Source organism: Dromaius novaehollandiae, chromosome 15, assembly GCF_036370855.1.
Source record: "Dromaius novaehollandiae isolate bDroNov1 chromosome 15, bDroNov1.hap1, whole genome shotgun sequence".
NCBI lineage: Eukaryota > Metazoa > Chordata > Aves > Casuariiformes > Dromaiidae > Dromaius > Dromaius novaehollandiae.
In genome coordinates, this window is record NC_088112.1 from 4211391 (window position 1) to 4226178 (window position 14788).

General features: G+C 42.6%; 1 protein-coding gene across 1 annotated transcript; it reads right to left on the reverse strand.

The window, feature by feature from the left end:
* Positions 1-113: 113 nt before the first annotated feature.
* On the reverse strand, positions 114-14347 carry NPM1 (nucleophosmin 1). Its single transcript, XM_064520823.1, has 11 exons — positions 14189-14347; positions 13143-13222; positions 10021-10140; positions 9143-9236; positions 8130-8233; positions 7288-7349; positions 6673-6727; positions 5204-5293; positions 4156-4257; positions 1447-1521; positions 114-468 (listed from the first exon to the last, which is right to left on the reverse strand). Exons 1-11 carry the CDS (start codon positions 14250-14252, stop codon positions 430-432), a joined length of 885 nt encoding a protein of 294 aa, XP_064376893.1. The 5' UTR covers positions 14253-14347; the 3' UTR covers positions 114-429.
* Positions 14348-14788: the final 441 nt, after the last annotated feature.

A 14788-nucleotide genomic window follows, 5' to 3' on the forward strand; every position in this document is an offset into this window, starting at 1 on the left:
GTAAAGAGGAGTAGCTGAAATACTTAGCGGTAGTTCCTATGAGAACTTTCAAGCCCTGTTATCTTCTGTATTCAGTATGCAGTCTACCCCAACCCATAAAAAAGAAACGATAGTACTTTATTAAAATACTAAATTTTATTTTTTCCACGTACATTTAGTCTCCCCACCATTTCCATTTGTCTGACCACCACCACCACCATGCCTTATCAAAACATTCCATACATATTTAAAATGAAGCTGAGGGTGGAGTCCCATCTTTAAAAACTAAACAGGCATTTTGGACAACACATTCTTGGCAAGGTAATCTGGATGACATTTATCAGACACTGTAGGGAAAGCTCTTTCAGCATTTGTAAAAAGGACAGCCAAATAATGGTTACAGAAATAAGACTGCAGATTTTAATGAACTGTTTAAACTGTTTTCTTTTCTTACAGAGTCTGTCTCCACTGCCAGAGAGCTTGAATGACCTGGAAGTGTACACAAAAAGTTAGAAATTGAAATCTAGTTTTCTAATTATTTTCAGTTTACTACCTCCATTTACTCCACAAAATATTGACATTAACTTACAATAAAAAATGCACTCTTTTTCAGAGAAAATGAAGTTGAACACAACATTAGGTCCTTCTGTTAGAAGACTGTTATTCACAGTAAGTCACAATAATAAGAATTCAGTGAAGGTAAGTGAGAGGATGGGTGTGGACCAGCTAGGCAAATATTGGCTGAACTCTGCCTACCCTGGCTAATGTCAGACCAACTCCTGTAGCTGAGGCTAGCTGCTTTTAAACATTCTTTCAAGAACCTATCAATTTGTCTATCAGACAAGTTTACTCTGAACCACTGAAGGAAGCAGGAAAGCATAAGGAATTCTGTCACTGGAAGAAAGTTCTAACTTAGAGGAATTTTGATAGGGAAATCTAAGACATATTTTAACCTAGTACATGTTGAGTAATAACTAATTCAAAACTTGCTTCCTGATACCACCTTTTGGCTTGCCCTCTTACAAGAGTTCAGTTGACTTTGGGAGAAAAAGCAGCAAGAAAGCCATAATTTCAATTGCAAAACAGTTCCCCCTCCCAGACACCCTCCCCAACAAAAGAAGGCTGAACAGCAGACTAGCCTAGGTGGCCAAATTCAGCAGCAAGGAAAACCACAGCTCATTTCCTTAGCCAATATGGTGCCAAAAGGAAAATTCTGTGGGTTTAGTAAGCAAGAGATAATTTACCAACCATATAAAAGCTGGAAAAATGTAATAAAATATTAGCTTTCTCATCTTAGCCAACTAAACCCTTAAAACTGTTCCCATTTATTTAATTTGAAGTATTGTTTGTGGTTTGTAACCCTTTGAAACAGTCTAAAGCTTGTAAAGATTAAGAAGTGGAAAAGAATCCCTATGTCAGGTTATAAATGCTTTTTGGATTTTATCAAGCTCCAATAAATTCAGTTACCTTCTGGTCCTCCGTCCTGAAACAATTCTTAACATAGTTGGCAAATTTGGGTTCCAGCTTAGGAAGGGAAGAACCCTATTTTGAAAAAAGCAAACTTTAGTGTATGTAGGCCATTAAATGACTCCAATAAAATAACTTATGAAGCTTAAATATTTTGCAACACAAGTAGAATTTTACTGGACTCACCTTACAACATTCAGTCTGCTATCAAACCATTTTAAACATCTTCCATTAGAGTATGCAGCTATTTACCACACCAGTGAGGGCCTACACAACTCTGCTCATGCTCAAAAACACAATAGTAAGCATTTATCACTTAACCTTGTTTGCAGTCAACATACATATGCTATTCAGTTAAATTAGCACTAATTCCATATTTACGGCTTTCCTACCAGTGTGTAGCTTCAGATATGCTTGTCAGGTTTTCTGGTTCAGCTCTCTAAAGAAAAATTTAACTAATCTCCTACTCATGGTTCCCTATTTTAAGGCTCATTTTGGTACACCAGTTCTATAAATTCATGAGCCATTCCACACATGCATTCACATATATCTGAAAATGTCTTTGCACATACTCAAGTGCACAAAGCAGATTCCATAACTCATGGATCTAGGTTGATCTTTTTACATGTCTCCCCTTTTTCCAGTCAAAGTAATATGAATCACGTTAAGGGACACTGACTTTCACATGCCACATGAGAAATTTATTATTTTTCAGTTACACCAGTTGAAAAATCTAGCCTATAATTATAGAACACACTTGGCTGCTGTTCAGCACATTGCGCAAGGGACCTATGCTCAATGAAAACAAAGACACTAGGAATATCTGAAATCAAAGTACACAGCAATCATAAAAGCTTGGATTTTGACAATGTCTTCTTCCTGGAATCTGACAAGAACTGATGCTTTTCCATTAGCTTATAGATACAGCTCCAGTTTACTACATAACGCAGGAGTTCCATTTTAATATTATCACACTTTGCTCATGTAAATTGCCGGAGAATTTTTAAGCTGTTAACTTGCAGGCTGTCAGCTAAAAGAGCTATTGTATATGGCACTAAATTAAGCTGTCTGCTACTGCTTCTACATATTTGTGCTTACACAGCATTTCCCAGTAAAAACAGTTTCCAGCAACCAAAAAGTGTATCCCACTGAAGCCATTTGCCATTTCTTATTATCCAGTCTGTATGCTGCATTATTCCCTCCATAGGGACATCTCTGCCTACTATGAACAACTAAGCCATTTTTGCTTACAGTGCAGAGGCAACACTAATCACTGCTCCTGCATGAGTCATGCAAAACCACCCCTAGCATCCACTTGTTCCAAGAGGTTAGTTTGACCTAGTAGAATGATACCATCCATCACTGTCAGGTTCACAGTTTATTTAGGGATATGCAATTTGATCCTGATGAAGTATACCACAGATCCACTATACATCCTCAGAGCCATTCTGCCATATTTTGCCTTCATAGGACAGAACTGTCTTGAAATACTAGGATTGTCTTGTGCTTTCTTAATTCTTTAGGTGACTTAACTGCCAGTGTAAGGGGGAAGCAGCCATCTGAGGCTGAATTCAAAAACCTAGAGCTCCTCATAAAATTGTCAATGTAGGCTTTACATTTATCCAAAAATAAGTCTCCAATGAGGAATCTGATTCAGTCACCAGAATTCCTATTAATCACCGGTAGGTATCTGATCTACTAGCAGTTTTGACTTAGCAAAAAATTCCAGAATGCATGGAGTGTGTCAGTGTCAGCTCCTCATTACCAGTTGTTCTGCAGTACAGGTGTGCCTCTATTAAACTGCACCCCATTACCAGTTGTTCTGCAGTACAGGTGTGCCTCTATTAAACTGCACCCCTAGTTAACATACATGTATCCAAACCTGGCTAATGGGGAAAGAATTACTACTGCCTCTACACTCTATTACCAACCAGCTCATACAAAGCATTTTTACTAAAATGTAATTTTTAACACTTAAGCAGTAGCTAGGCAGAATACTATATAACCCTCAAATGCCAGTTAAAGCTGACAGCACTCAAAAGCTAAGAGGTCATTATCTGACCTTCAGAAGATGGAACATCCATTGAAGGAAGACTAAATTAACCTCAAATCTCCATCTCCAGTTCAAAAAGTAACTGCTTTTAGGACTTCACTGATTCATGAATGGATATCACAAGCACCTATCTCCCCCTTCTGGAAGTTACAGAGCCTTACAAGTTGCATACTCCTTTTAGACCAAGGAATTTCAGGCATGAAAAGAACTCTGCTTTAGTCTAGCTGCCTAAAATAAAGTGTGTATACTAGTTAGACACCTCTAGAATAAACACTATACCCAAGGTTGCTGGTTTTGTTGTTGCTTTTTTCTAAATCACAGTAGAAACAGCTTAAAAAAATTAGTGATCACCACTACTGGAGGAACAAAAACAAACCTCAGAGAAAGTTCATGGGAAAATGTGTTCAACCTGAAGGCCACATATCCCCAGGAACATCAGCACAGCAGCTCCCACTGAGGTGTTAACTCTTGACCCTTTTGTTGGTTTGTCATGAACACAGTGGCTTCCATTTATCCCAGAGTTTGTGTTTCTCTAAGTTTCAACACTGGTAATAGTGCTAATAGGACAGCAGTGACATGTAACCATTTCTGATCAACAAAATTCTGATTAACAAAATATCAAAACTGACAAAACTGAAGTTCCAAAAAAACCTCACCTTATCTACGGACGCCTGCATTTTTGCTTTAATCTCCTCTAATGACAGAGGGACTTTGGGTGTTTTTGGAGTTAGAGATTTTTCCTTCTTGGAATCTGGAGTCTGAAACAACCATACATTTTGTTAGAATCTTTCATAGACAAAGCTGCTTAGTAGGCAAGATCAAGTTTTCTAGAAACAAGAATCTAGAAACCTAGTAGAATTCATACCTAATACAGGAGCAAGCTATTCAACAGATACATCAGATACTTTTCAAAGTCACAAAAGTTAAAGTTGTGTTCTTGACCTTGTCTTTCATAAGGATTGTGCTGGGAGCACAATATTTAAGATTGGAATTAGCAACTATGGTTAGCATAGCAAGTATCTTATGTTCCTGTGCAGATGTTTACACAGCTCTTTCCCAAAGAGAAATGAAACTGAAAAGAGCACAAATCAGTCATTTAGAGTGTTCCACAGCTGCAGCCATGTTTTGAGATTATATCCTCCCACCCATCCCACACTAAGTTCTGTATGTAGCCTTCCTTGCATGTGTGTTAATCTACATGCAGCAAGGGGAAGCTGCATAAGGAAGTGTGGCCCAAAGATCAACATGAAAATTGTTAAGTTCTCAAATGACCACTTCCCTGATCTGTCTCATCATAGCGGCACAAAACTAGTAGTGCTGGGACAAGGCAGGTAGCAAAAAACATAACTAGAAGCAACGATCAGACTCCCTCGTCAGTGGCAATCTTCTGTCATACTACAGCAAGTTCAATCAACATCCTCCTGTCCTAGCAAAAAATATGAAGACTAGCAGTTTAAACAATGGGTCCACTAATGATCACCACGGACAGCATGGCTGATATAACTACAACAGCCAAGATTTAATATAGGGAGTATTACCACAGAGCATCACAGGAGAACATTAAGCAATGACATGACAGTATTCTGATCATGCTTTCTACTCATTCAAAAAAACTTCACAGTAACTTTAAATAACATACTAATCATTATGCAAGATACTGCACACAGGAATTAACATTAGCTTTATTTATTTGCATTCACTCACTTTTGATTTAGATGCTGGTGTGGACGGCTTAGAGTCTTTTCCATTTTGCTTTGCTTTCTGCATATTTTTTCCTGAAGATTCACGGGCAGGCTGAAAATAAAGCACTTAAGTTCATTTGCCATAAAAAAAGCTGTTATCAATGAGAAGTTCACTAACATAATACTGAAGACCTCATGACAAATGTATTTAACCTGGAACAAAGCAGCATAAACCAATGTGTCTATCATTTAATCAAAAAGCATGTTCAAGACCTGATTCAGTGCTAGTTATTTGGAATATCATAACCTTTACTTCCTCTTAGCATTTCCTGCAGAAGAACTGTCTGGCAAATGCATGGACAACACTGCATGCACAGTCAAGAACTGGATTCTTGTATTCCTATATAAATCAAAGGAACACTTCATTCAACCGCACTACACTTGAATACATGGTGAGAGATCTGGAGTTGGTGTTACTATCTTTAACAGGTCTTAAAACTGTTGAGCACTACAGAAATGCATCAGGACAAAACAGCCTTTAGTGGAGTACAACATTAAGTGTTCATTTCCAGACAGCAGATATGTAAATATAAATCAAAGCCAATGTAACCAAGTTTAAGAGATTAGTCACAGCCTCCTTTATCTCTGCAGTTGCCAAACTGTCTTACAGTTTATTTTACCACCAGATGGCACTCCAGCACTGATGTAATTTCATGTTGGCTGCCTGAAGTGAACCTTTTCCAAGAGACTCACATACAAAAGTCTTTTTCAATGAAAGTGATGTTGCTAAAAGCCTTCAACAGTACAAAGATTCATCAACAGGGAAAACAATTAACATCTTACTTATCGGAACAGGATTTTGCTTACTGTCCAACATCCAAACATGAAACCATACCAGTCTATCACACATACATATACCCAGATAGTAAGGGACCACCTGGCCACCCCCACTCTGTACTGAAATAAATATGCTCTCAATGCATACAGACACTGAAGTGTTCTAAAGTCCTATTACAATTCCCTTTATATAAACTAAACAAAAACATCCCATTCACAAAATCCAAATAGCAGTGCTTGTAGTCATTAGCATTATTAATACAAAGAACCATCTGCCTGATTACCATCTCCCCTTACACAATCTCAAGCTATCCATCCCACTATAAAAGACACTGCACAAAGAGAAGGAGACTTCAACTAGTTTCTGCTCTGCAATAAACTCAGGAGCGCAAACCTAAACCCGTATCTCACTTTTGCAAACTCAGCCCCCCCACCTAAGGGTCTTACCTTAAAAAGATCACTCTCAAGCAATTAAACAATTGAAGGTGCTAGCACTTACTCCTGCCTGGACAAATTGAGCTACAGGTAGTAAGTTTACCCACTGTTTTATCACACCACCTTTCAAGTTCATTAAACAGACTAACTCTTCATGGATCGAATGAAGGGTGTCACAATGATGTCTAAGTTCGAACATTAAACATATAGGCCACTTACTTTCTTTATTGGCGTTTTCATTTCTTCCTCATCTTCATCCAAGTCATCCTCATCACTATAATTAAAAGGCAGTCACTCACCATAGCTCAAGATTTATAGTGAATAAGATAATTGGCTACACCTAAGAATTCATCTTGCTTTTTCAATAAGAATTCTTATTAGTGAAGGAAGCAAGCAAGCTCTCCAACTCTGCCTTCTAGATTGATTTAATGCATGGCAAGCTAATTATAGGTCAAATCCCCCTCCTTACTAGCAAAGTAGTAAAATGTGCTCCCTTCTATTTTAATACCGAAAGCATGCATCTTAGGACTTAAAATACTGCATTTAGAAACTTTAGCTTGATACAAACAGAACTAAAGAAATTCTAAGTTTATTTAAACTTACTGAACTACATGAAACTAAGTCTTCTAACCCAATGTGAGATATTTGAAAAACACTCATTTTTTAAAGTTACAATTTAGCTTATAGTGTGGAGATACATTTGAGCTAATTCTGCACTTTTGCAGCTAAGGAATTTCCCGGCATAATACCCAGTTATGTCATACATAATTCATATTCTGAAACAATTATCCCTGCAATGGTATTTCAAAACACCAACAAAACAAAAATACATACTCATCATCATCATCCTCATCATCATCATCATCTTCATCATCTTCTGACAATTTTGCTTTTTTCTAATAAAAAGAAATTGAGTCTGGTTAAGTGTCAATACCGCTTTGCTAGTACACAGCAACCTTGACCCAAAATATTTGGGGCATAAATACAAGATGGTCTCAATACAGCTAAAATAAAAAAGAAATCACACAGTTTACTGGTCACCATTGTTGTGTAGATTTGTCCAATTTACTTTATTTCCTCTGCCTTTTGAGCAAAGGCCAAATTAACACTCGATCAATTGACAAATACACAAGAAGTGACTGTGGCTTGGCATATCTGAAGTAACAAGAAAGCCGGGCAAGACATAATGCCCCCTCTGCATACACACGAGACTAGAAAATTAAGTTTGTCAATACTAAGATTTCACCTGGTATAGAAAAGCCACATTTACCAGCTTCTACAACTAAGCCTAATACTAAAGAAACACTAATCTAACAGGTCAGATTGTATACACAAATATCCTAATGTTTTCCAAAATATAAACCTGAAAGATAGATAGCTGGGATCCACCCCGTATTATCAGGAACTCCGTATCAGTGCTCCACAGTTAAGACTCCACCAACAGCTACCAAGTCAACAGCTCCTAACCCACTTACAGTGCCCTCAGCAAATGAACCTTTCCTTCTACCGCAATGCTTCAGTCAGCACTCAGACTCTCACAAGTAGCTATCAAAATCTGCACACATTCAGTCTTATATCTAAGCCACTGCAAGCCATGTAACTGCTTACTCCTAAACAGCATTAATACCAAATCAATGTAAAAGAAAAATGCAGATGAGCTGATTAAAAAAGTATACCTGTGGTGTTTTAGCTCCTCCTCCACTTGCTGGTCTCTTTGTTGAAGTGTTCACAATTTTTGTATCATCTTCCTCATCATCTGATTCTGGTTCTTCCTCTAATGCTGGTAAAATGAAGAGAACATACCAAAAATTCACTTAACAGTAGTGAAAACAAGATACTAGTAAAGATACTACTAAAGGACAGACACAGAAGAGTATCACCCAGAGATGAAAAGGTAAGGTCCCTCTGAATTGCTGGAATTCAAGTATGCAAGAGTCTCCTATTAGCAATTTGACCACTGAGGTCAGGTGGTTTTCTAGTTGACTTTATGCAGATGCTACAAAGCCTAAATCCACAAGGGATGAATAACCACCCATACGCTGACTGTAACATCCCTCTCAGAGAAGCAGCCACGGAAAGACAAGAACCAAATTTTCTCCATTTTAAAGGAGACATGCTTAAGAACGTCTAAACAGAAAAGGCCATTTCAAAAGCAACTCTACATACAGATAAAGATTCTAGTCCTGGCTTTAGCCTTTAGGAAAAAAAACAAGTATTTCACAGGCAGTCTTCTGCTCATAGCTGGGGAGATTAACACCCACTTTTAAGGAGAGAAGTTAGAATTAGAAATTAGAAATTGTCAAAATTCCGCTTCCTCCTATAAAACAAGGGACAAGAAAGTATATAAGCATTTCTCTGAACTCCCTTGCCCTCCAGGTATCTCATGTCCCTCACTACAGGCAATTAAAAATTCAGGAGACCAATATTAGAGAAAGCATTGCTCATGTTACTGGATACATCATTTAAGAAGTTCTGCTCATGCTGACAGGTAGTGAGATCACACGGTTCTGCCCCACAGGGTTCCAGGCACTAGAGTGTGGGACATTTCCAACACTGACACCTTAAGCATGCCAAACAGTGTTTTACCAGCTGTAATATGCATGTTTATTCTAGGGACATTGAAAAGGTGTTTTACTTTGCAAATCAATGAACTTACATCAAAAAAACAGTAAATAGATATAATACATACCTACAAGATGCTGACCGCTGACATAAACAGGCCCTGAACCACATTTCAACCTCAAGACCACTGGTGGTGTAATCTCAAAGCCACCTAATGAAACCTGAGGAAAAAACATTAAGGACATATTAAGGGGAAGGTGTGCTTAACAATCCATTCAAACAAAACCAAGGGCACCAACATTTGGCAATTCCAGGGCTAATGCAATTACAAGCAGCTTCAGTCTAACAGAATATTCCAGAAACATCTGTCAAGTCCATTCAGGCTTATCAAAGAGCCACGACAGTGGTCTTCTACTACACTCATGGCATATTGTAATATGCTGGACCAACCTAGGTTTCTACACGCCCCAGTAGCAACGCAATTTGAGCAACATCCACTGTACCTTACACTTCCATCAAGTCAAACCAGGAAATTCTTTAGTTACACTCCCAATGGCAGGAATGAATGCTAGGGTGACCTTAACTCAAGCGAAGGTGGCAGTCATCTTTACAATCTCTTGAGAGCTTGGGATCTGAGAATGGAACTAGATTTTCTCACATCAGGCTCAAAGCAAGCAACACAGGCTATAGATGCACCTGCTTGCAAATGCATACATCTGTACACAGAGATGACAATGTATAATACATACCATCCATAAAAAAAGCATAACTTGAACCAAATTCCAGATTGTCTCCACTGACTACTAAAATAAGTCAACTGAGTGCAAAAAAAGTATTTGTATCCAGCTCTTACTTGCATTTGCTACCCCTGCCAATATTGACATGTCTCTCTCATTGAGAAGCATGCAGTTTCAATGCAATTTACTCAGCCACAAGCTTTTCTAACCTGTTTTTCCTGACGTGAGACCCAACTGACACTAGACTTTTTCAAGTACATGTTCTTACCGTAGGCTGCACTGACATCTTCAGCGATGCCAGTATTACTTTAATAGGGTTGCCTTCATAGTCCAGTGCTTCTGCTTCTACGACATGTAACTCATCTTTGGCTCCAGCCCCCAAAGTAACCTGTAAAGTAAGCAACAGAGCACAACTGAGACACTTTTCAAATATGCTGAAGTCTTAAAATACATTCATTGCTCTACACCTGTTAACATGGCAGTCTGTATTTCTGGCTGCTAATGGCTCAGCTACACCCCCCACCAGCCAATATCCCTCTTCCCATAACGCTGGCATTTAAAAGATTTGACTTAGACATTTCACTACACTACTCCATCAAAACAAAGTAAACAATTTTCTACTGGCTTTTGCATCAAAGAGGGTCAGTGACAAGTCCAAGCAGCACCAGAGCCACTCCAAGGGAAACAGCACAGATACATGGCTAGAGGAAGGGAAACAACTGCCATCAGCACTACAGAATCACAACCTTAGTCTTTCCCCTTCCTGCCATGTTTCATCTGCCAATTGCTTCAATACATCACTTAAACTACAGACTTCTTGTTTACTTGGACTCATCTTCAATGAGCAGTGGAGTCTTACGGCTGCTGAGTTCAGTGCCATAATGTAAGCCTTCAGTGCCATAATTTAAGCCTGAGTCTTCTGCGGTAAGTGACAGAAAGTCAGGCACTTCCTGAGATTCAAAAATCCTAGCTGCAGGGAGCAAAGTGAATGACCGACATGAGGCAGGCCTGAAATTCCGGTTCTGTAAAGCACTGGCATCTGAGTCAGGCTTACACACAAGAGATCGGAAGGCCAAGAGTTCCTTTCTTAAAGTACTACAGATATTCCTGAGACAAGCAAGCAAGGATCGCCATTTCCTTTTCCAAGGTCCCTGAAAGGGAAGCTTCCCACCCTCCATGGGAGATGTGGGTGTAAACACTTCAGGCAGAGAGCAGCATAGATATCAAGTTTCCATTCTCTGCCTAAGGGCTGAGTTTTAGGCAAGCTTTAGTGACCTGGACAAGACATATCCAACTGCACACTGTGAAAGAGGATATAGGATTTCCTACTCTTGGAAAATTTTTTTACTGCAAATTGAAAGAGTAAGAGTGAAATTGCTACTCTTATCTCTCAAATGGGTCAGCAACAATACACTTAGCTCCTGGGACTATCCACCAGGACAAGAATTCCGTCCAAGGGCACTTCCCCTCACCCCCGAGTTACTCCTGTCACTCACACCACATCTTGAGCAATACATACTATTTACTTATTAATGACCAATGCAAAGTGTCTAGCAAGTATCCATTCATGTGCTTTAACTTTTATACTGAAAGTGAACACCATATTAGCAACAAATAGGTAATGAAATGGAGACAATCTCCTCTATGTTTGCAGATGTCATTGTTTAAGACCAAGCATTCAAGAAAACCCTCACATGCCACTTTCTACCTCTACATGCATCAATCCTCCTCCTCTTTCACTTTTATCCTTTATCCCATCTTTTCTGCATCTCATACCAAGCCCCCACCACACTTGCATCTTAACTGACATGCCAGTTAGCATCCTTATTCATCTAGTTTTATCAGGTTCACAGAGCACAGTCACCAAGCATTCACGAGCTTCACACTTGATCTTCCAAAAAGTCCTTGCTCTGCTTGCCAAGGCGACTTTTCCTTGTTTCTAGCTATGCCATTTAACCCTCCAAGCCTTTCAGATATTCCTAGTTTGTCACATATTATTTCAACCTTCTTGTCTCTTGTACAAATTATCTTCCTTTCACTTTAAAACGCAGTTTTCTGAATCAGACCCCCTCCTCCCCCCCTCCACAACCTTAAAAACTAAGTACTAGTGCTGCAGGTCCATCAATTTGTCTCATCCTCCATGAAGGGGTCACAGCAATCAGAAGAGATGCTGTTGGTGATTTTCCAAAACCAGGAACTTTGGATAAAGCCACACAACTCAAGCATCATTTAGTGGCTCATTTCATGCACACTACAAACATGCAGATATGAGAACAATCCACATGAGCTTCCCTATCCGTACTTTAGTATGTTCTTCCCTCAAGAGAAATTCTAAAAGGCCCCTAGTTAAGTACAAAGTAGTTATCAAGCCTGGACTGCATTTTCTTCACAAAATACCACAATATTTAATGTCATAAGTGTATGTATTACTTTGAATGAGTTTTAACTTGGACAGCCATTATTATCCTGGACTCCCGTAGAAAGCAATCCAGAATTCTAAAACTCACTTATTTAAGAAGTACCACCAAGGTATCCCTCTACATTTGAAGAAACGTGCTATTAAATGCTAGACTAAAGTACACAGACATGACAATATTTAAATCTCTTGCCTGAGTTGTGTCATATTATGTTTGTGCTAACCAAAACAGAGGTCACATGCTTAGTCCACAGCACAGACATGCAATGTCTTTCTTTCTGAGACAGCAGAAAGAACTAAACAGATATTTAAAACTCTCAACATGCAGATCTTGATTTCTAGGAGTATATCCTGTTCAGTGAGCAGCTGCTTTATCAGATGAAATGTGTGAATGAAAGAAGGCATTTTCCACAACATCCTTAAAAGAGCTCAACACTACCAAAAATGAATCAGAATATAAGCCGCCAACCCCCCAACTTACATGCAGCATTAGCTGCCTATGGGGAAAGGAACATTGGAATTATAATGCTTGGGGAAGATACAGAAAAAGTTTTCAAAATAAAGTTTCCCAAGTCTGCACCCATCTGTGAATAATGCAAATCCAATCCCCCCTTGTGCTCCGGTAGCATCTAAACCATTGCATTAGAGATAACAGAATATATATGCCTATCTTTTATTTCTTTTAGTAAACTTTTATTGACCTATTGTGAATTTTTTTTCACATCTTTTTTAAAACCTTGCGTCACTTGCTATAAACCATGAAACAACAGTGAAGAATTTTCCAGCTAAAATGGGGTGCTCGGTTCCTAATAAGAAAAGCTAATTGACACGAAGCACTTGGAAATGCCAGCAGAAGGAACAGATGTTGAGAGAATAAGTTTACATATCACAAAAGCTCACTTCTCATAATTTAGCATATCGCTACTTAAAGAACAAATTTAAAACTTGCAACTTAAAAAACAAATAGTACTTGCCGTTCTCAAAGACAACTGATGTTCATTTTCTTCATCATCTACCTTGAACTGATACTCCTTGTCTGCTTTAAGCTCACAGCCTGTGAAAAGATCATTAAGTTGTAAGCAAACTTGCATTTAGGAACAAGTATTTGCTAGCCACTTGTTACTTTGAAGTTTAACACCTTCTACTTTATGGCGCTGCACTGCCGTTGAAAACCAACTGTATTACATGTGCACAAGGAGACTGAGGAGAAACGCGCGGGGAGGGGAAAATCCCGGGCAAGTCCCCAGCCGACCGCCTACCATGCAGCTCCTACCCACGGCGTCAGCCATTACGCTTCATGCAAGTCCATCCGCTATGAAACCAGCAACTTCCAGAGCCCTGCGCGCTGCCCGCGCAGCCACCGGCCATTTGCCACCTACCGGGAGCCGCGGGGCCGGCGGGCCGGGCGCCCCTCGGGCCGGCAGCAGGCGAGGCGCGCCCCCGCCCCGCCGCCCTCCACGTGCTCCACCTCCCGCCGCGCTGCCATGTGCTCGGGCCGCCCGCCGGCTCCGCGCCGGGCGCACGCAACGCGCCCGCATCCCTAGGAACGCGCGGCGGCCCGGCGGGCGAGCCGGCGGCCGGGCCGGGCAGGCGACGGAGGCGCGGCGAGGCAGGGGAACAAAAGGCGGCCCCCGCCAGGCCGCCGCCACGTGCGAGCGGCCCGCCACGTGGGGCGCGCGCCACGGGGAGCGCGCGCGGGGGCGCGCCCGCGGGGCTAACGGACGTCCGCGCGCAGCCAGCGGACACCGGCGCGCGGCTAACGGTCGCGCGGCCAACGGTCACCTCCCCCCTCCCCTGCAGGGCGCCCACCGCCCCGCGCCTCCGCCGAGGGCCGCAGCAGGCCGCCGCCGGGCCGCGGGCCGCATCGGGCGGCGCCGCCGCCGGCCCCGCGCCGCCGCCGCCCACTCGAGCCGGGCGCGGCGCGGAGGCCCGAGGGAGCGGATGGCGGCCGTCAGGGGCCCGGGGCAGGGCGAAGAGGGCAGCGGAGGGGAGGCGGAGCGGCGCGCCGCGGGGCCGTTACCGAAGAGAAAGGTCTGGGGGCGCAGGGGGCCCATGCTCTCCATGTCCATGGCGCTGTCCTCCATCTTCTCGGGCCTGCTGGTGCGGGAGGCGAGGGGCGGGATGCGGCGCTGCGGGCAGACGCGCACTAAAGGAAGCCCCGCGCCCGCCCCCTCCCAGATATAGCCCGCGCGCTCTCGCGAGAGCACCGCGCCGCGCCCCGCCCCTCCCCGCCGCCGCCGCCGCGCCACTGCGCAGCCGCCGCCGCCAGCGCGCGTTCCCGCCGCGCCGCGTGGGGGCTCGGGAGCGCGGCGGCGCCGCGCAGGGGGCTGCGGCGCTCACAAAATGGTGGCGGGGCAGCGCCGGGCGCGGGCTGGGTGTTTGCTTGCGGCTAAAGGCTGCGATCGCGAACGACGTAGCCGCGTGGTGCCCCGAGCGCGCCCAGGGGCAGGGGAGGGCCCAGCCCGGCCCGGAGCAGCGGTGAGGCCTGCTGCCCGCCGGCGGCGGGACGCGTGCTGGGGACGGCGAGCGCCGCGCCAGAAGGTGCTGGAAGGAGCGGGCGAGCTGTCGGGTGACGCATCCCGGCCCTGGGACCCCGCGGCCTGCGAGCCCGAGGCGCAGG